The following is a 22,632-nucleotide window of genomic DNA, read 5'->3' on the forward strand; positions in this document are numbered from 1 at the left end:
CTCCCGGCAGGTGGAGCGAAACGCGGGACACTGCCAAGCAACAGGCAGTGCGACCCGAAAGCACTTGTAGCCCATGGGTAAGAGCGGAATCTGGCAGCACCTGAAGTAGCAGAACTCTAGGCCGTGCCGATCTACTTGCACAGCCAATGGGAGTTAATTTCTTCATGACCGAATCGTTTAAAATGGTTATCGCGTAATTCGCCGTTGCTGGCCAACATTGAGGGATGATAACCCGGCACCAGCAAGGGAACTTTCTCTCAGCGCCTGGGCTCGCGGACTCACCCGTAGAGCTATCCAGCGCAGCCTACGCGGTAGAGATTCAATTGTCATCACCTGGTGAGCGTGGTCTTGCGCGTGTTGGCCCCTGATGGCGTAACGATTTACACCCACACCCCGTCCCCCCTTGCGATTTTGACGATTGTCAAGATTCAAGGTCGCGATTCGGTTGCACCCTTTTATCAAATCTACTTTGTCTGACTCCAGAAACCCGCTAGTGGCGTGTAGGGGGTCACGTGCAAGAATAGAAACGTCGGAGAGCCGTTTGGCGGTTACCCCCGCGATTCGATGTGCGCGTCGCGGGCTTAAGCACCGAGCGTGCACGCCGTCTTTTGCGTATTCCTGAGCCCGCGCTCCCCACCCAGTTATGTTCACGTGCGAGTTGTTGCGTTGTTGAGTTTTGCGCGCAAGGCGTGTACGCGCGTGGCGTTTGTCGATGTCCCTGGCTGCGTGTGTTGTGCCGCACGTGTGTGCGCTTCTGGCCGCTGTGGAAGCAATGAAACGCTGGCGTCAGTCGACTGGCTTATCCGGGCTACTTCCAGGAGTGGGATTTTACTCCATGCTAACCTTGTCATGCGTATAAGACCACCTGTACTTGTGTATGTCAGTGTGTGTGTGTGTGTGAGCGAGTGCGTGCGTGTTTTTATATGGGTTGGTGCATTGCACAAGCGTATTGCGCTGCAAACCCGGAGGTCCAAGTTAATTTAACCGCCGTGGCTGACATCAGTGGCACGTGTAATCGGAACCTGCTATGGACCTCCCCTCGGTCGACTCGGCCTCAAATTAGTACCTGGTTCGGTGTGTGAACATCGCCAGTGGGGGAGACAAAGGCGGCCGGGCGTGGTGCTTTGCCACCCGCCTCCCTTTGCGTGCCGTGCCGGCCTTCATAGGTGCTGCTCGCTGAACAGCACTTGCCCCGACAGTCCGTTAAGGCTACACGAGGGAGGTGCAATCTTTGCGTGCGTGTCTGCGCGTGTCTGTGCGTGCCTGCGCGTGTCTGCGCGTGTCTGTGCGTGTCTGCGCGTGTCTGTGCGTGCCTGCGCGTGCCTGTGCGTGCCTGCGCGTGTCTGCGCGTGTCTGTGCGTGTCTGTGCGTGCCTGCGCGTGCCTGCACGTGCCTGCGCGTGTCTGTGCGTGACCGCGCGCTTTTCCGAGCAGCGGCCCGCCCAAGGAGGTGGTGGTGGACACGAGCACGCCCGTGTTCCAGGCGGTGGCACGCCGGGAGGCGACGGCGCGTGGGGACGGCCCCAGCACTGCCGACGAGGACTGGGCCAACAAGAACAGCACGGCGCAGTCGCGCTCCTTCAAGATCCTCGCGCAGATCACCGGCACGCACGACGGTGCGTGCGCGTGAGGGTGTGTGTGCGTGTGTGTGGTGAGTGGTAGTGCAGCGGTTTAGCGCGCTGCGCTACGAACCCGGCAACCCGAGTTCAATTCGTGCACATGGGCCGTTATCTGAATCGGTGCAGGGCCTCCCCAAGGTTGACTCGGCCTCAAATGAGTTCCTGGTGCGATGTGTAAACATCGCCACTAGGTCGACAAAGGTGGCCAGGTGTGGTGCTGGCCACCCACTCCCTCGTGTGCCATGCCGGCCTTTGTAGGTGCTCGCTAACAGCACTTGCCCCAACAGTCTGTTAAGGCTGTACGGGGGATCTTTGTCTTCGTCTGCAATGTTTAGCGCGCTGCGCTACGAATCCGGCGAACCGAGTTCGATTTCCACTCACGGCCAAAGCCGGTGACGATTATCTTAACCGGTCCTGGGCCTCCCCTAGGTCAACTCGGCTGCAAATGAATACCTGGTGCGGTGTGTAAACATCGCTACTGGGGAGACAAAGGCGGCCGGGCGTGGTGCTGGTGACCCAGCCCCTCGTGTGCTTCAACCTTTCTCCCTTGTCGACTTTGGCCAGTATAATTCTATTGTACATAATCCCCGGTGCCCTGTAAACGTTCGCATTAATGGAAACTTTTTTTTGCTGCCCTGCTTTCTTTTTTGCAGAGGAGGCTGGTGAACTGGAGCCCGTGGAAATGACCAGGTAAGGGTCGCGTGACGAAACGTCGCCTGGCCCATGTCCACGCGCCCACCCGCGTCGCCACCCGCAGAGTGGTCTCCTCCCGCGGGGTCACTCAGTGACACCGTGTTGCACGGAACAACAATAATATGATCGTGTCAGGATTATCTTCGCTTATTCTGTTCCGATTAAAATGCCCTCTGGTCCCCGACGCAACGTTCGTGAAGTTGCAGCCTCGGTCGTTGCATTTTTAGATGAAAATCTGCCGCCCATTAAATCCGTGCTTTGCAAAGCGTTATCCAGGGCAATTGTTAAAAGGGACGATATCATGAATTGAATTGTTTAATCCGCGCATAACTTGACCGCGTAAGCGTCGCAGGTTGTCGAGCGGCAATCAGCGGAAAAACTTACGGCAAGGCTGTCATTGAGGCAACTGCAGTTGAAGAGCTTTTGTCCAAGTCATCTTTATTCGTACTGCAGGCACAGCAACATTGCAAACTACACTCACAGAGTTACGGGAAACGGCCGTCGAGTAAATCCTAACGCTGTTGTCAAAGTTCGTTTTTTTATGAGGATTTACAAAGGCGCTTTACAGCAATTGTGCAATTGTACATAGGGTGATCACGATTTGATGTGAAGGATTGGGTTTCCGTAAGTGGCGGAGGAGTTTTAACGACAGTAGAACAAGTAGGGATTGATAAGGTGGGGTTTGGGATAGGCCGTAGCTGGGGAGGGGGGTGTACCACTGCGGCGAACCTGCTTGTGTAACGAGCGAAACTGCCCTCCCCCCCCACAATTCCGCGTGCACGCGCGCGCCTCAAAAAGCCACAGCCCTTCCTCCCGCGCAAAGAAGCACAGGTCGCGCAAATCCCGGGCCAACGACGCCAGCAGCAGCGACGCGGACGATCGTAAACCGCCGCGGAACTCGAGGAAGGGCGACGTTCCCGTCAACGGGCCCCGGGCCCCCGACAACGGCAACGCCGCCAGCGCCAAGCGGTCGCGCGTCGCCAACAAGGGGCACTCGGTGCGCTTCGAGGAAAGCAGCAAGGGATCCGTCGCGGACGCGGCAAGCACCGTAGCGCAGAAACAGCAGCAGCAGCAGCAGCAGAAACAGCAGCAGCAGCAGCAGCAGAAGGCGCCGAAAGAGAAGCCCAATGGGCCCGTGACGAAGCCTGTGGCCTACCCTCGTCGCGCGAACTCGTCCGTATCCGTGTCCCCGATCCGGCACGTGGAGCCGTCGCGCCGCCGCTCGTCGGCAGCCTCCTCGCTGTCGGCCTGGGGGGCCGCCGCCCCCCCCTCCTACTCCTTCTCGTTGTCGTTGGGCGCCAAGCCGTCGGTCGCGTACCCCTTCTCCCACGCGGCCTCCGCCGCCTCGCCCCCGTCGCGTTCCTCTACACCTGCTCCTCCTTCTCCTGCTGCTGCTGTTCCACCACCTCCTCCTCCTCCTCTTCTACTTCCTGGTGATGGAGCATCTCTGGCTCCCAGGAGCCTTGTGGGCGCTGCCCCGCAATGCCCCCCTTCCTCCTCCTTTTCCGCAGCCACGCAGCCTCGCTCCCTCGCTTCCTCCAACTCCCCCGTGAGGTAAAACACCTTCTGTCTCTCGAACGAATTGTCGATATTTTTTTGCGTCTATCTCGTGCGTCTTCAGCTCTGGTGTGGCCGTCGCTCGACTCATTAGATGGCCCGGTTGGCGCGTTTGGCTGCGTGCGGTGCGAAATAAGTTTCACATACATACACATGCTTACATCACACGTTGTGCTTGCTTTTTAAAGAAACAATATTCTAATGGATAGAAGCTCATTTAGCATGTACGTTTTTTTCCATATTGCTATCTGCATGCCTAGTCACCCGACACTTTTATATCACGCCTAAGAAATTGGGACATTAAACAAGGTTAAGTCCTGGCACCTCACACACTTTTGTGGCCAGTTGCTTCAGCGGAATTTACAACGTTGCTTTGTAATCTTTGTGATTTTTGAATGACCGTTTCACCTCATATTTTGATGCCCTTCTGCGACCATCCAGCATGCTCTCCCTTGAAAACGCATTTCTTTCGAACCACTTTTTGTGTTTAGTTTGTTGTCCTTCCCCGGCACCTCTGTTCAGCGTGGTCGGCTACGCACGGTGCAAAAGAAATTCATCACACGCGCACGCACGCACACACCCTCCACGCACCGTAGGTCGCAACGTTCCAATTCCTCGTTTCCTCAATCTGTTCGGCCTTCGAGCTTCCTCCCATTCCTCGCTCTTGCCAAGTTCCCATAACTTGGCAAGAGCGAGGACCGGTCCGGGTGGTGGAGGGTTGCGACACATTTATACTCGCGCGACTTTTGTTATGAACTTTGCTCGGTGCGAGAGCCTGTTCGTGGAACCCGCCCGTCACCTCGTTTATCGACGTTTTCCCGATAACTTTCCTCGATTCAAGAAACACCCTCGTACCTCCTTCCCCTGCTGTGCGATCACTTGTGCTCTCTGCGCCGCTGGCTGCTTTGTGTTGTTGACGACTTTTTAAAACGCCTGAGCGGGAGAATCCACCGTGAAGGAGGTATTTTGTGTGACCTGCTGCTGGGTTCAGTAGCCAGGACTTTAACTATGGGGACCCTTTGTTTGCAGAATTAAGATGATTAAAACACACAAAAAACCCTTTCTGGCAATAATGCAGGTGCGATAGGTGTCTACTCGGTGTTTTAACATCTTAGCACCTGGACTTGATTTGGAGCTTTCGTAACTGCAGGAACTCATCTTTGGTTCTTATTGCCAGAAGTGGTGAAGCCCTTGAGTATTATGTTTGTATCAGTAAGGACACCCACGCGTATCGCTGCCTCGCACGGTGCCGCTCGGCTCACGGAGGTTTGCCAATTCGTCGATGGCGATCGTGTCCCGACGCCTGCGATAGGCGCTGCGGTTGCTGGGAGATGCTAACTACCTCGCCTGGTATTGCCCGGTGCTTATCGACGTCTTCTGCTGCGTCTCCTCTGTGCCTCTTGTTTCTTTCCCTTTTCCCTCCTCGTTTTTTTTTCTCTTCTGCATCCGCCCGCCCGCCCGCCTGACCGCCCTTTCACATCGTTAGCTGGACGGCACAGAGCTCCACCGTAAGGACAAACTCGTCAGTTTCATCTCGGGCCGTGACTGGCTCGCAGCTGGCTAGCGCGCGTGCTACGATCCGGGCTGCCTTGTCCGGCCAGAGCGGGTACACTCCCCCCCCTTCACCCCCCCCCTTCACCCCCCATCCCCTATCCCCAACTTTCTACCCTCCACACCCCCAAATCCTTCCCTGTGTGTCCCCATCCCATCGAGAAGTTCCGTCCGTACTTTGTGGCCAGATGTTAGGGAGTTCTAACAAAACCCACGTCCGTCACTCTCACACCGCCTTTGGACATTTGTAATCGGCCGATGTGTCGGGTGATGGTCCCTTACAGCCGGAACACAATCGCCGGCCTTGATCGATTCGCCGCCGGTTCGATGGACTCGTCAAAACGCTCCGCAGCGCGAGACCGTCAATTGAAAAAAATTCGACAGATATTCTCACTTCTTCTCTGACTCGACTCGTTTCCACTTTTTCTGTTTTCCGTTTTCTGTGACCTGTTTTGTTTCTCTTCCGTTTCTTTCTCAAACCCCTTCCCACCGGGCACCTTCGCTCGCTGCACTGTCGCTCTTGCGCATTCCTCTCTCTCCGCGGTGGTGGCGGCGGTTGCGGTGACGGCGGTGATGGCGGTGATGGCGGTGATGGTCCAGGCTTCCCAATGGGCCTCCTTCGCCACCACGGCCCCAGTCGGCGCTCGAAGCGCTTCATCTCTCGCCGTCGTTTGGGCCTCCGCGAGTTCTGCCCAGACCCGCCGCTCGCTCGCCACGTTTCGGTGCCCACACCGCTGGGCCCAGGTACACGAGGAGGAGAGTGGGAGGGGTTGGGGGGGGGGCCCTTACGTCACATCGAGGAAGCGACAAACATCAACAACAACAAAACAACAATATAACACGAAGGACAATGTGCAGCAACACGTGGAGTCTAACCTATGAGCACGAATGTTCCAGGCTGTTTAACCTTCCCAGACCATTTCCGTGAATGAAATCCATTTGTGTTTACGTGGCACACTTCGCATCAATAAATTCTGCACACAAAAAACAACTGGACTTGAACGCCCAACGCTTACAGTGTATAAGTGTACGAGACATTTAGTTTAAAATAGCAAAGCGATGTGCCCTCAACTCCATAACTTCAACTGACATTTCTGACTAACTTTTGCTGCATTTCAATTATAGCTATTTAACCGAGGTGTTTATGCAGCTGTGCGCAGAGGCTGGTACGGACGAAACTGGGAAAGGGAAAAACATATCCAATACAATTTAGTGCGAAAAGTTATACATTTGGTGACGGCACTTGCCCCTACAGCCTGTTGAGGCTTTACGGGGGAGGGGATCTTTGTCTTTAGTAATAGGGTTTTACCCTTTCAACTGGTACAAAAACTGCTACCTTTATACAAGGGATCATGTTTGCAATGACCACAACACAAGCAGTCAAAATGCAAACAAAAAGAAACAACTCTGATAATGATAATGATATGGACTGTCCTTGAAGTTGATTGGTCCACACCCGAGACAGCTTTTCTTAGAGCCTAGTCTCCATTTGTGTTGGACCAGATGACGCCATTGCAAACATGATCCCTTGTATAAAGGTGTCAGTTTTTCTACCAGTCGAAAGGGTAAAAACCTATTACTATATGTTGCCACTGGTAAAGGAGATGTCTCATAGTATAATCTTTTGTCTTTGTGCATGAATGTTTATAATCCCCCTCCGCAGCAGGGACGAGCCGGTTCCCGTCGCCACGGCGACCATGTCGGTGAAGACGTCGACTCGGAAGCCCCCCGGGCCCCTCAAACCGACGGCCGAGCCCATGGGCCCCCCGCCGCCCTCCGTCAAGGCGCACACCGCTCCGCCGCAGGTCGTTAAAACCGCAGGTATGAATGTACGCACAAAGACAATGGTCACCCGTGTTGCATTCGCAGGCTGCCCCGGGGCAAGTGCTGTTCAAGTTCAAGTTCATTTATTGGGTATAGCCCTGTGAGCCATTAGGCTCTTGAATCGGGTGCAGCCGCAACAAACAAAACACAAAAACATGAACAAAAAACACATCTTAAAGTGAACATGCGACTAAGTGCAAACAGAAAATCCAAGAAAAGACAGCAAAATATTGCAGAAAAAAATCACCGTACACCAACTCTGTGTGCAAAAATCCCAGTGGGATGCAAGTCAAACAACCAACAACAACCACAAGACAACTTAGATTAAGGCCATCAGCGCCTGTGAAGGTCCTCCACTGTGGCACACGAGGGGGCGATGTGGCCAGCACCACCCACATCTCACCCTGTGGCGATGTTTACACACCGCACCAGGTACTCATTTGAAGCCGAGTCGATGGTATTGGTGGCGAGATGTTGGCTGCCTCGCCCGGTATACAGTAGGTCGTGGATTCAATCCCAACTCTGCCTGCCGCCTCTATATATATTAGGAGTTTGCATCCAGTTTTTCGCTCCGCATTAAGAATCATGATTTTAGTGTTTGTCCGCTATAAATGTCCACGTGATAAGCCATTTCGTTATTCTATAATCTTTGGCCAGGTCGCTTCTGAAAAAGAGCCGTATAGCTCAGTGGGCCTTACTTGGTAACATTTTAAAAAGTCGTTTTTAGTTTTATATATCATTGTAGTTGTGGTGATGTTTGTGGTGTCAATGCCGATAGTGGTACTTAATGGTAAGGCAGCAAGCAGTCGTCATCGTCACGCTTGATCGTTTTCATTCACTCGGAGTCATCGGTGATTAAAATATTTTTAAAAGCCCCAACCCTTCGGTAACTTTTTTCCTTTACCAATTGTCATTGTTCTCGAATAAGGCGGATTCGAATACACGCAGCAGCGAGGTGCAGTAGCGGATAGAGGCCACGAGGGGGCGCAAGAGGATCGCCATCGCTGCTCTTGCAACCCAGGACGCAGTCCCGGACACCGGACACGATATCCAGTTCTTTGGTTCTTTCGGTAAAGTCACGTGGGTAGAGAAATAATAGATCACGACGTTTCGATCGCAACACAAGCGACCGTCATCAGGTGGGACAACCACAGCAAGATCAAGCTGCTGAAGTCGTTTTTTCTGTCTTCTTGGTTCTTTCGGTAAAGTCACGTGGAATGGAAATAATAAAATAATAAAATAAAACATAATAAAATTATTCTCACGACGTTTCGGCCACAGACCTGTTCTCCACCTGAGGACGGCTGCTTGCGTTGTGGCCGAAACGTGAGAATTATTTTATTATGTTTTATTTTATTATTTTATTATTTCCATTCTACGTGACTTTACCGAAAGAACCAAAGAGTATGGATTCCTGCAGTCACGAAAGCTTCAAATCAAGACGCATCCACTTGCCATCGAGTGCCTTGCTTACGGCCTCGGCACGCGGTTGTTTTTAAAAGCCGCATTTACATTCGGCACTCTCGGCTGACGGTGGCTGCGATCGCGGTTGGTTCCTTTGTGATCAAAGTGGCTGTGGTGATAACGGTGGTTGTGGTTATGAAGGTGGTGCCAGCGGTGATTTGAGGTTGTGATGGGCACAGCTGTGCCACCCGTAGTGGTGTGGGGAACGGCAGCTCAGTGGTCTACGCAACTGCGCTGCAAGCTCTGCCGCCCGAGTTCGAGTCCTGCTCACGGCCAACACCGCCGACAAATCTTTGAAACGGACCGAGGACTCCCATAGGTGGACTTGGCCTTAAACGAGTACCTGCTGCGGTGTGTAAATATCAGCAATGGGGAGACAAAGGCGGCCGGGCGTGGTGGTTGGCGATCCCCACCCCCACGTATGCTCTGGCAGCCTGGCTACATGCTCACTAACAGCACTTGCCCCAACAGTCTCTGTAAAGGCTACAAGGGGGATCTTTGCCTCTGCTACTGGTAGTGGTGTCGATGATGGTTGTGATAAGATGATACTGGCGGTCGTGGTGGTGACGGCTGTAATAACGACGACAGTGCTGGCGGTGGTGATGTCGATCGCGATGATTACGTTTGCGATGAAGGTAGAGCTGCTGGTGGCGATGGTGATGGTGATGTAATAATGATGATGCCACTGATGATGATGATGGGGATGTTAATTAGTTATGATGACTATGCTGCTGCTGCTGGTGATGATGGTGGTGTGGGGAGCGGTGGTGTAGCGGTTAGCGCGCTGCGCTACAAACCTGGTGACCCGAGTTCGATTCCTGCTCACTGCCAACAGAAGTGACGATTATCTGAACCGGTCCTGGGCCTCCCCTAGCTCGACTCAACCTTAAATTAGTACCTGGTGCGTGATGTGTAAACATCGCCACTCAGGAGACAAAGGCGGTCGGGCGTGGTGCTGGCCACCCAACCCCTCGTGTGCCGTGCCGGCCTTCATAGGTGCTACTTTCTAACAGCACTTGCCCCTACAGTCTGTTCAGGCTGTACGGGGGCTCTTTGTCTTTGGTGGTGGCGGTTGTTCTGGTGAGCGAGAGGTCAGAAATGCGGCCCCCGCCCCCCTCTCTCCTCCCCCTGACCCGCAGTGAAATTATCTTCGGCAGATGTCACGGGTGGAAGGAAACGCGATACGCGCTCGCGTTGAGTGAGAGAGGGGGGAGCCCGTCACGCATTTGTCACGCGTTGCAAAACCGCAATCGTCTTTGCCAGGCAGGGTGGACGATCACCCAACTATCATAGCGGCTGTCGGAGGTGGCAGGTCGTTGCTTTGTCCGTCCCACATTCTCGTAGCGAACCACATGACTCTGGCAGCAGTTGCTGGTCGTTTAAAAAAAGAGAAAAGTAATGACCCAGGCTCTCTCTTGCAAATTACATCAGCAACGTGATGGGGCTAGCAGCTGGTCAAGTGATTTCAACCATGCTTGGGCTTTATATAAATATATTATTTATAATTAATGTTACATCCTGGTTGCGCGATCGGAGTCGTGACGTGAAGAAGAAGAATTGCCCGCGTTGGAATTCTCGCTGCTGGCAGCACAGCTGGGAATGGCATCGCGTCTCGTGAGGGGAGGGGCCAGCCCCTCCCCCCGACGTCCCCCCCCCCCCACCCCACGTAAGGGTGGGGGCCAACCGCCACCGCCTGCCAGGTGACTTCTCAAAGCCACGTGACTTCTCAAAGCCACGTGACTTCTCAAAGCCACGTGAATTCTCAAAGCCACGTGACGACCGCCGTTGTTTCGAAACGAGACCCCGAGGCCGTGCCGTAGGCCCGGTGCTTGGTGCACGCGAGCAGCCTCGGACGACTTCCTTGTCTCCCGCCGCTTTGCGACGCACGGGCAGAGCGCTCTAGCGACATCGCCGTCACGCGCGCACGTAATGTTGAACTCCTTTTGCACCGAACGTGGCCAACCGTACGTAATCGGAGGCGCGGGACATCAATAAGCCCCCCCCCCACTCCCCGCCCCGCATTACCGCGGATAATCGAGAGTTGGCGGTAGTAGATATTTTATAGATGTTTCCACGTGGTGTGCGATAGTCGCATCATGAGCGTAATGATCATCGTGTCCGTGCCTGCTCAGCAGTGGTGGCTCGACACTCCTGCCACGGCTATTACGAATCCTCCTGACCCAGCTCGGGGAAATAAAGGACATTGACTGGAGGCGTTAAGAGGTCCACGACCGCCATTCGGCACTGTGGAGGAGGCGAGGGTTGGCAGATCGCACACAGATTCGTGTTAAATCCTTCCCTTGCCCGTGGGCGTCAACGTAACCGTCTCCCGGCTTGGCAGGGTACGATTGCAGTACAACAAATAGGTTATATCCACCTGGCCAGGAATTGAGTCTTACCCCCTCCCCTCTCCACCGAGGAATTTCTCCGGCTACTCGGGTTGCCTCCCACAGGTACCCTCGCTGGTTTACAAAGATGTCCAAACACCCAAACGTAGGACCGCAGAGCTCGGGAAAAAAAATGTCTTCTCGTTCGTCTGTGGGTTTCCGATGCTTCCGAATCATTGTCTCGCCCGTCCCCTCCCTCCGTCTGTCTCTCCGCGTGGGCGATCACGTGAAAAAAATTGACGCGCGTGTTTTACGCCCGTGCTCGATGCGCGTGTTGACGTGCGTGTTGACGCGTGTTGACGTGCGTGTCGACGTGCGTGCTACAAACTCCTAACCGGCGACTGCGGTCCCGCCGTCCCGCCGGGTCCCTCCCTGCAGGGCTGTCGTGGACGCCCAACGGGGCCTCAGGCCGCCCCCCCTCCTCCTCCGCAGCGGCGGGCCCAGCCGCTGCCACGGGCTTCGGCATCCAGGCCAAGACCAAGGGCCCCACGGGAGGCGCTCAGGAGGGCGTCGCCGCGGCCAAGGTGGGCTCGGCGGGCGGCGGTGGGGCCGCCGGCGGCGGCGGCATGCAGGCCGGGTGGGGGGCACCCGGCAGCGGCCTCCTCGTGCAGAGGGCCGAGCACGTGCCCGAGGCCCTGCGCGCGCCCTTCTGCAACAAGTGCAACAACATCATCCGGTACGCGTCGCATGAAAGAGCAATATGGCTCGGTGGGTCTCACCTCGTAAAATAAGAAGTTTAGTTTGAAAAACACATTCCTGCGGAGGGAGCTGGTTGGGACGTTGGGTTGCTCGGTCAATGGCCAGGGTCAACGGCGGCGTGGTGTATTCCGCAAATATGGCCGACTGTGAGGGCGGGCACAAGCCGGCGTGAGTAGGTTAAACGTTGAGTTTTATAAGGGCACCACGGGGTGATCAGCTCCTCCTCACCCAGCCCCACCCCTCCCACCCCCCACCCAGCCCCACCCTCTGCACCCAGCCCCATCCCTCCCATTTTTGGATGCACGACGGACGGACGGACACAATAATCCCCTGTGGGCTGGTGGAACCAGGTGGTTCCTACCAGTAATAGGTTAGTTGTAGTGACACGTCGTTCCTGTACAATGTCTAGAGATGATGCTTCTCGTATTTATGACGATCTCTAAATCTAATGTATTTTTATTATCATCGAAGGGTTTTCTTCAGACATAGTTCCCTTTACGCTTGTAAACTCCCACGCACGCCCCCCCTCCCCCTCCTGCCCCCCGCCTACCCTGGGAAAGTTGACACGAACTGAAGGTCTTGCCTGGTTCACTATTTTAAATTAGTTTTTTTTTTCCTGTTCGTTTTGACATTTCCAACGTTGCGAAGAAGAAAAGATGACGCAAAAATGGCCGTGATAAATGACCGCACTGGCACGTGGTCTGGGCTGAACGTCGCACGAATGTTCCATGAACGTCGCACGAGCATCGCACAGACGTCGAGCGGACATCGCATGAATGTCACGCTCCACGATGGCCGTAGGTGTTACTCAAGGGCAGCGAACCCGGTCACCCCCCCCAGTGAATCTTGTGCGGCACGTGTTTATGGCACGTGTTTACGGTACGTGGTTGCGGTACGTGTCACCAAGGCGCAGTTACACCAGGCAGCCACGGACAGTAAACAGCCGCGAAACGTTTAAAAGCCACGCACAAATCACCCACAAGCCCTTGTTGGCGCGCTCCAGCTGTTTTTCAGAAAGGTTCTGTTACTCAATATAAACAAGTAAAATAAATACCGATGGGTTAAAAATTAATTTGTTACACACATTTGCATTTTAAGGCTTTCGTGACTGCAGGAATGCATACTCGCCTGATGACGATTGCTTGCGTTGCGAACGAAACGTCGTGATCTATTATTTTTTCTACCTACGTGACTTTACCGAAAGAACGAAAGAGTATTTACACACATTTGTTACATACGTACCACGTCAAAACCCCTGTTTGGACGTCTTGAAGTTATTATGCATGACACCAGAGGACGGGTCGAGTTTTAAGATAAGATAGCCTCAAGCATTTGTAATACTGATAATTGTTTTTTTACCCTTTTATCTGGCAACAAAACTGACACCTTTTTTACAAGGAGTCATGTTTGCATTGACCACAATACCTGCGGTCGGAATGCAAACAAAAAACACAACTCTGATAATGTATGCACTGTCCTTGAAATGTATTGGTCCACACCCGAGACAGCTTTTCTTAGAGCCCAGTCTCACATGGTGTTGGACCAGATGATGCCAAAAGGCGCACAACTCAAAGACAATGCACCACCTGAGTATGAGAGCTCGGGGTAAGCATTTACACCATTTCAAGGACTGTGGTCAGGTGTCCGTTTTGTTGCCAGATAAAATGGTAAAAATACAATTCTCATATTTTGCTACTGGCAAAGGAGGCACCAAAGATGTGTAATACTATTTACATTCCGAATTGTAAATGGGTGTGAAAACTCTGAATCTCACACACCCAGTCCATTGCATGTAACGTGAGTGTAATATTTGACTTTGTAAAATATATTTATCCCAGTTGTGCTATTCAGGGTGAACTCGTGAAATGAATATCCATTCAAAGGCGTCACAGAGCCGTGCATTCCTTCGGATCATAGAGCGCTTCCAGGGAAAGGGACACCACAGAACTACATCTGACAGTCTCGTGTATGTATTGTATGTAGAACCTCTTTCGCACCGTACCCAGCCAGCCGTGCCAATCGGAGGTGCGGGGGAAGGACAACAAACTAAACACAAAAAGCACTTCTCAAGAAATTAGTTTTCAATCTGGATGATTTAAAAGTGCATAGCTACAGTGGCTTCCTGATATCGGAAGGAAGAGCGTTCCAGACGGCCGTAGAAGCGCATCAGAAGCACGCAATGCAGTGACCGTCTTTGTTCGACGGCCAGCCATAAGCCGCTGCGAGAATGACCGGAGTTCGCGTGATGATGGTTTATGCTCCTTGACGACATCAGTAAATTAACTCCACTCCATGCAGCACTTGCGCAATCTCCCTGCCACCGAGAGTAGCGCATTAATAAAGCCCCGTCTTCCTGATCCCAATGTGGCACAAAGAGCCACGTTATTTTGGTTTTATCGGTGCGTGCTTCCCTGCTATCACGTACGGTTCAGAAACGCGGTCATTCACCACAAATGTAGAGCAAATACTGAAAATTGCGCAAAAGAAGCGTGGAGAGGTGCATGCTTGGAATTACGCTGAGAGACTAAAAGTGAGATTCGACAAGAAAACAAACGCAAGTTCGAGCTGTCGTTCTATCCGTTGAGAAGAGTGAGCGGGCTCGGGCAGGACGCGGCGTCGCCAGTAGGAGAGGGGTCAAGGAATCGAACTCTGTCCGAGAGTAACATCCACTGGGTAGATGGAGCAATGAAATCGGTTCACGCTCAGCCGCTCGGTAGATTCCTTACATCGCTGGACCGTGAGCGGTGGCGTTGTTGACATGGGCCGGGGTGGGAGTGTGCGGCTTTTGTGTACGTGTATTTTTATTTGACCAGGTAAGGCCCACTGAACTGTGTAGTTCTTGTTCAGAAGCGACCCTGGCTCTCACAAACGATAGCTCACCGAAGTGGCTTATCATCGCGTGAACATTTATAGCAGCCAAATACTCCAAACGCACGTTTCTAAATGTGAAAGGAAAAAAAACCGGAGAAAAAATCACGTGACCACGGGGAGAATATGCAAACTCCAAATATGCAAGAGTCAGGGTCGGCATCGAACCCACGACCTCCTGTATACCAGGCGAGGGAGTTAGCGTCTCGCCACCATGGCACCTTCATCCAGCAGTCGATTGACCACGGATGATGATGATGATGTTAGAGGGAAGCAGATTTGTCCGTTGCGTGCTGAGCGCCCTTTGTCAGGAGGGGGGCTCCTCTCGCGCGCTTTTGGCCGCGTTCCCCCGCTCCCCTACGTGGCGGTGCGCAAGTACAGACGGCCATTGTTCACGCGTCACCCAGGGAGCGATGACGAATGGCGAGAGGGGGGGCCACGGAGCCGCGAGGGGAAGGGGGGGAAACGTAGCAGGAGTGGGCGGGCGGGCGGGCGGGCAGACGGACCATGGGAAGAAGTCCCGCGTGCTTGGCAATCGATGGCAGCCCCCCCCCTCCCGCGTTGTGCGTGACGTTGTTTTGGTTGGGGGGGGAGGGGGGAGGTCACGATGGTTTAGATTTGTGTTCAATATTTCATTATACCCCTATTTTATTTCCCATTGTGCTATCGGCGTCGCACATCGCTGGACAAAGTATCGGCTCCCCGCAGAGCGGTGCAGCCCGTCGTGCTGGAGATGGGCCCGCGGAACCGGATGTCACGGAGCTGCCTCGGAGAGCCAATCCAAGTGACCTCTGGGTCCACACAGTCGGGAGCGGCACTTTCCCACCCACCCGCCTCGAGAGTCATTTTTGAGCACGATTGTTTTCGATTTTGGAGGCAAGGGTTGGTGGGTCACATCGGATTTGTGACTCTCCATCTTAACCTGCTTCAGCTGCAAGGTGGCCACGCAGCAGCACAGCGAGCGGGTTCATTCACCAATTTCTGTGGACCTGTCAACGTCATCGTCCCCATTCCCCAAACGTGGCAGCAGCACCCTCCAGACAGGCAGCCCATGAGACTCGACGACACCATCCAGCGTAAACGAAAAGAGAAGGAATGAAGATTTTCTTTTTTTAAATCGTTGTCTTGCGTCGCAGCGCACGTTGGCGTCCGAAGGAATGCCACACCTCGGGCTACGTACGGCGCGAAAGAGGTTTAAAACGCGCACGTACGTACAATATCTATCGGATGTCGAACGAGCGTTGCCCGGGAGCCGGTCAACTTTAATTAGCGTGGCAGTCATCGCAGTCATTCCGACGGTCGGCGAGTTAAGCGCGGAGAAACATTCCCCGCCGGTCCACACACAGACACGTCCCAGCTGTTGCTGCAAACGTTACCGTCGGCCCAATTTTATTTTATTACGTACGCATGTTGAATTTATTTCACGCCGCACGTAGCCGACCGTGCGCGGGGGGGGGGGGGGGCGGGGGAGACAACAAACTCAACACAAATTGCAGAGAGCGGTGAAGTGAAAAACAATGAAAGCTGCAGTCACGCGATTGCTCGCTCACGTCGCTGCTGGCGGAAGGTCACCCAATGGAGGAAATGCTCCAGAGAGCTCCTCTGGTGGAGGGCATGTTGGCCTACTCATCCACCCGGCCCAGACGTCTTGCAAGATGCGGGAAGTGCCGACACTTTACCCCGCCGCACGCGACCTTACGATGGACTTGCAGCATCAGGATCTTTATTTCACCTGCAGGAGGAATCCGATGAGCTATGAAGCTCTTTGATGTCCAGTAGGGGCACGGGGTCAGAAAGTTACAACAACAAACAGTACACGAACCGATAGGAGTGCAGAGTATAGGTAAGGTAAGCAAGTCGCTCATAATAAGTAAATAAATAATAAACCACAAACGTCGAGTATTTAAGTACAAATTGCAAAAGTATATCAATTCCTACCGTGGCGTTACCCGTTCATACTGCTGCTGGGGGGGACGGAAATGGTGGGCGGCGGCATTGGGAGGTGGGGTGGGATTTCTGTAACCCCCCCCCCCCCATCATTTCAACTGCCACACCGGGGAGATGGATTCGAACCCGGCGGGGATCCGCGATTCCAGCGCCGACTGTTATTGATGCCGCGGCAGCGTCCGCGGGAGGGCCCAAAGCGCGCAGCAGACAAGGCCGAGAGCACATCGGCAGCAGAATTAAAGGCGACCCCCAGTGACGACAGGCGGTGAAGACATTAGGAATATTTACAGCTCGCCCTGGCAAGAGCTCAACAGCGCTTGGCCGTGGCTCAGCGACGGCTGATCGGACTCCCGCGGCCTCTTGACGGCCGCCTGGGATGTCCACCACCACCACCAGCACCACCCCCACCACCCCCACCGCCGCCATTACCTCCCGCTACCCAGCCTCACGGTCGGCGGTTTACGAGAATTCTCTTCTGTGGGAAACGAAATCGTAATGAAGCGTGGTGAAAGCGAGTCCAACTTGAATAAGTCAATGAATTTCATAGTGAGTGGGAGTGATATTAATTTTCAGCGGAAAATTAACAGCGCCGCCATGAAGCGCACCGCCGCAATGAACCCCAGCGACCTGAGGTGCAGTTTTGGCATACGGCTAATGTGAGTAGCGAGCGATGCGTGAACAAGAACACTGCTCGCCATATCACTGACGGTGGTTGGGTCGACGGTGGCGGCAGGGTGCAGGACACCGCTGGACACTGACCGCCTTAAATGAACGGACTACGACTCATCATTGACGGTGGCCTGGGATTAGAGTTGAATTCCTGGCCACGACCGGCACGGTGAAGTATGGTCAAGCAAACCCGCACGTCTCACGTGGCGTGGTGAGGACTTCGTCCAGCCGGGGATTGAGAAACGATTGCAAATGATGAATCCTCAAATTTAGCAAAAAATTACCCCACACAGCGACACTCGCACTGCCAGTACGTGTGTGCGTGCGGCCCCCATCGACGTCCCGCAAGGAATTCTGGGCGTTTTCCCATGATCCTCGGCGGATTTACATCTTTGACTGCGGCCCTGTTGACGCACAGAGAGACGTGCAATGTTTTTATCTGTGAGAACGCAACGCTCCCAGTGTTCGCGGATGACAATTATTACAATTCATTACAAAAAAAGTTAAGCTGGAAAATATGCAGAAAAGTTTGGGCAGGGGGACAAAACGAATGAAAAGTCGAGGGGGGTTATTTTGTCTTTCGGAGTGGATGATGGTGGGGGGGCCGCGGTGGGGGAGCCGGTGCGGTGGTTAGGGGGCGGGGGGGGGTGGGGGGGGCGATGGGCCTGCCAGTGAGTGGTGGGAACTGAGCGGAGAGCTCTGGCGAGTTGGGAAAACCCAAGGAGGAGGAGGGAGGTGGTGGTGGGTTTCGGGGGGAGTGGGGGGGGGGTATAGACGTTCATTTCCCTGCCGGGGGGCTCGGCAGCGACTACCACACAGCCCCCTCTAGGGACTATTACAGTTTAGGAGTGAATTTTTTTTTTGTTCACGAATATAAAAAAAACGAAACGTGGCCCTTGAGCTCACGGTTTCCGTGCCTCCGAGCCGCGGGCCGTCTTTGCGGCCGCTGCTGCCGCCGCTGCCGGGAGTGAAGGCCTCGAAACGTCGTGAGAATTATTTAATAATGTTTTATTTTTATTATTTTATTACTTCCCTTCTACGTGACTTTGCCGAAAGAACCAAGAAGAAAAAAAAAGTGAAGGCATCGTTTCATTTTTGAACCCTGGGGAGTACTGGTGGGGCGGGGCAGAGGGGGGGGGGCCCGGATTAAATATATTTATATATTTAACAGAGTCCCCCCCGCCCCCCCATTTGGACAAAACGAACGGCGAAATAACTCCGTAGCGCTCGGCTTCCAAAGAACACATGGAGCAGCCACGGTGCGGTGCGGTCCGCGTGCGTGGTTTTCAGTCTGCTGATAATTAAGTGTTGATTTAAAGCGACTCGTATTTTACAAATATGGTTAATGATGAAAGGTTATCCTGTACCGCGACCATGATGAAAAAATGTTTTTATGTCTGTCTCCCATTCCTCTCCCTCCCTCCCGCCTTCCCTCCCTCTCTGTGGCATACACGTGCTCTCCCACCATGATCGCACTTGCGCATTAAAACCACAAACACATGTCTTGCACTCGCGCACGCACGCATGCACGCGTGGCCCCACGCGCGCAAAACCCGCTGCCATCACACGCTCGCCCCGTACTCGCAAACGAACGCTCGCACACGCGTGAACGCACGTGCACATGTTCAAACGCACGGACACGCGTTCAAACGCACGCTCACGCGTTCAAACGCACGCATTCAAACGCACGCACACGTTAAAACGCACGCACACGTTGAAACGCACGCACACGTTGAAACGCACGCACACGTTAAAACGCACGCACACGTTGAAACGCACGCACACGTTCAAACGCACGCATTCAAACGCACGCACACGTTGAAACGCACGCACACGTTGAAACGCACGCACACGTTGAAACGCACGCACACGTTGAAACGCACGCACACGTTGAAACGCACGCACACGTTGAAACGCACGCACACGTTGAAACGCACGCACACGTTGAAACGCACGCACACGTTGAAACGCACGCACACGTTGAAACGCACGCACACGTTAAAACGCACGCACACGTTAAAACGCACGCACGCGCACGTACACATTCACGCACGTGAGCACATATGCAAACGTGCGCACACACGCGCACTCACGCACACACGCACGTACCCCCCCCCCCCCGCCGCTCCCCCATCCCCCTCTCTCACAGAGGCCCGTTTATAGTTGCGCTGGGCCGATCGTGGCACAAGGATCACTTTAACTGCTGCCATTGCAACTCGTGCCTGGCTGACACGGGCTTCGTGGTGGAGGCGGGCAAGGTGTACTGCCAGGGCTGCTACGGAATGTTCTTTGCACCCCCGTGTGGCAAGTGCAGCCAGAAGATTGTCGGGGTGGGTCAATCGCACCCCTCATTCATTCCTCGTTTCGTCGGCCTCTCACTGCGTGTGCGATGATTTTAGAAACCTCCCCTCCCGCTTACCCCGCCCGCACCTCCCACAACTTCTGCCACCCCCCGCTCCCCTAACCACCCGACCCCCCTTGCACTGTGTGTGTTTTGTTAACATTTTTCCGCGATTGTTTTTATTCTGTCAATCGGTCATTGTCAAGCGCCAGTCGTTGTCTTTGTTGCTCTATCCCGGCTAAACGTGCGGTGTTGGTCCGGCCACCGACGGTTGGCATGTTGGCTGGAACCTTCGGAACCAATGTTGGCTCTGTTGGTTCCATGTTTACCGGGGACCGGTGCGTCTGCGTGCCGTCGTTGTTGTGGGTGGAGTGGTGGCGTAGTGGTTCGTGCGCCGCGCTACGTACCCGGCGACCCGAGTTCAATTCCCGGCGAATATCTGAACCGGTCCTGGGCAGAGGTCGCAATCGGGTACCCGATACCCGTACCCTACCCGATACCCGGCTACCCGTACCTGGCCGGGTACGGGTACGGGTAAGCCGTGAGTCACTGGTGAGTCACCGTTTGTCACTCATTTTCCAACGTCTTGTCTCTTCTCACAATTCAAGTTCCTAGAATCAACCCACCCGCGCCTGCAACATGGCTTCATCCCAGAGGTCGCAATCGGGTACCCGATACCCGTACCCTACCCGATACCCGGCTACCCGTACCCGGCCGGATATCGAGTAGGGTACCCGTTGGCGACCCTGGTGCGGCCGGGTACGGGTACCCGTTTGCGACCCTGGTGCGGCCTGGTACGGGTAAGGAATCAAAACCCGTTTGCGACCTCTGGTCCTGGGCCTCCCACCTCGTTCGAGTGAGTCACCAATGAAGTACCTGCTGCGGTGTGTAAATATCAGCACTGGGGGGAGACAAAGGTGGCCGAGTGTGATGCTGGCCACACCACCCTCGCCTGCGCGCTGCGCCAGCCTCAACAGGTGTTCGCAAACAGCACTTGCTCTCACAGCCTGTTAGTGAGGGATCTGTGAATGAATGGAGCGACAGTGTTGTGGTTAGCGTGCTGCGCTACGAGCCTGGCTACCCGAGTTCAATTAATGCTCACGGGCCAGCACCAGTGACGATTATCTGAATTGGTGCAGGGCCTCCCGTAGGTTGACTCGACCTCAAATGAGTACCCGGTGCGTGAAAACATCGTCACTCGGGAGACAAAGGCGGCCGGGCGTGGTGCTGGCCACCCACCCCGTCGTGTGCCGTACCGGCCTCCGTAGGTGCTCGCTAACAGCACTTGCCCCAACAGTCTGCCGAGGCTATTACGTGGGATCTTTGTCTTTGTGCACGTAAATTGCGCGCCCCTTCGCAGCGACGTTTCGTAGCTGGGCGTGTGACTTCGATGTTCGACTTGTGTAGTCGACTCGACTCGGAGCCCCTGAGCTCCGTTCCAAGGACGGCCACAGCCGAAGACCAGCGGCGGTGGGGGTGCCATTAGGGGACATCGCCGCTAGGTAATGACGAAATTTTATTAACAGAGTACGACTTGACTAAAACTCCACTTGCCTTGGGCTGAAACCGACTTCAATAAAAAAATAAAGGCTGACGAAATTAACTCCGGCGCGCGTGCACACACACACACACCGCACCTCCGATTAGCACGGTTGGCTACGTACGGTGCGAAAGAAGTTCAGCGTGCACACGCACATGCCAAATCACTGAAACTCCGCTCGTCTTAGATTATTCATGATGTATATACAAAAAATGTGCATACGTCGGTATGTAATGACACGTAGGTATAAGATAAAATCGATCACGACGTTTCGGGCGCAACACAAGCATCCGTTCCACCTGATGACGGATGCTTGTGTTGTGCCCGAAACGTCGTGATTTATTTTATTTTTTACCTACGTGACTTTACCGAAAGAACCAAAGAGTATGGATTCCTGCAGTCACGAAAGCTTCAAATCAAGATTGGTATGTAATGAGTTGATGTTTTTGTAATTGGCCCGTCAATGGCTGTGGCCACAATAACGCGACGTGCGCTCACAACCACCCAGCTCGCCCCTTCTCAACTCTCTCCCCTTCTCCGCTCTCTCGCTCCCTTCTCCTCCGTCTCTCGCCGCCTTTTTCACGAGCCGCTGCGCGATGAAAGGCCCGAGGTTTGCCTTGTCCGCGCGAGCCCGCCGGCTTTAAATGGCGCTGGCCGAGCGCGAAACCCGATCCGCCGACGATGATTGATGTACAAATTCCCGAGCGTAACCGGATCAAAGCCGGCGGCGCTGCACGGCCCAACAGAATCAATGTCGAGGCCGTCACAACTCCGAAGTGGCGGTGGGGGGCGGGGGGAGGGGGGGAGGGGGGGGGGCCCGCTTGTCCCTGCGATCGCGACGACGCCAGCGCCGGATTCCCAGAGTTTCTGAGAACTGTCGGAGAAAAAAGAAACACGGCAAAAAGAAAAGAACGAGGTGTCCTGGGAAAAGTTGTGAGTAGCAACCACGCCGACGACGAGCGGGTTTTGGCAGCGGCCATTTAGGCGCAGTTCGACTAAGAATCGGGCAGTGTTTGTGACAAATAACAACGGTGCTGTTTGTGAGAAGCTGCAATATGCATCATCGGCTGTGGGAGTTTGTGTGCGTGTATATACATTGGGGGTGTGATGATTGAGCCTGAAAGTTAAGAGGTTAAAAAGTTATACATTTGTAACGCACACAGATTTCCTTAGATTCAGACGAGCGAGGAAGACTGCCAGAACTGGCACGACCAGCAATTGCCCAAGCTCTGTGATCCTAAATTGGGATATATGAACCAATTACACACAACGTATGCACATTTTATGTTACATATCTATGGTCGGTGCGAGTGGGTAAGCGAGTGAAGGCGAGGAGCGATGTCGATTGCCCAGAAATCGAACTCTCGCCGCGAACCTGTCACAACCACTTGACGTGCGTGGTGGTGGGCGGCTAACGGAACATACTCCTCCCAACAATTTGTTATCGCCCATATGGCAGGATCTTTAATGTTGC

At 54.1% G+C, this 22,632-nt stretch overlaps 1 protein-coding gene across 1 annotated transcript in view; it reads left to right on the forward strand.

Moving 5' to 3' along the window:
• LOC144946480 (LIM domain-binding protein 3-like) overlaps window positions 1–22,632 on the forward strand; it is a 102,831-nt gene that overhangs the window by 75,750 nt on the left and 4,449 nt on the right. Inside the window, exons 8-15 of the mRNA XM_078875394.1 lie at window positions 1,434–1,615; window positions 2,272–2,308; window positions 3,110–3,865; window positions 5,355–5,474; window positions 6,020–6,163; window positions 7,083–7,240; window positions 11,473–11,770; window positions 19,427–19,607. Of these exons, the coding sequence (XP_078731520.1) occupies window positions 1,434–1,615; window positions 2,272–2,308; window positions 3,110–3,865; window positions 5,355–5,474; window positions 6,020–6,163; window positions 7,083–7,240; window positions 11,473–11,770; window positions 19,427–19,607 (1,876 nt within the window). The remainder of the gene's footprint in view (window positions 1–1,433; window positions 1,616–2,271; window positions 2,309–3,109; window positions 3,866–5,354; window positions 5,475–6,019; window positions 6,164–7,082; window positions 7,241–11,472; window positions 11,771–19,426; window positions 19,608–22,632) is intronic.

The sequence above is a fragment of the Lampetra fluviatilis genome, chromosome 41 (assembly GCF_964198595.1).
Source record: "Lampetra fluviatilis chromosome 41, kcLamFluv1.1, whole genome shotgun sequence".
Classification (NCBI taxonomy): domain Eukaryota; kingdom Metazoa; phylum Chordata; class Hyperoartia; order Petromyzontiformes; family Petromyzontidae; genus Lampetra; species Lampetra fluviatilis.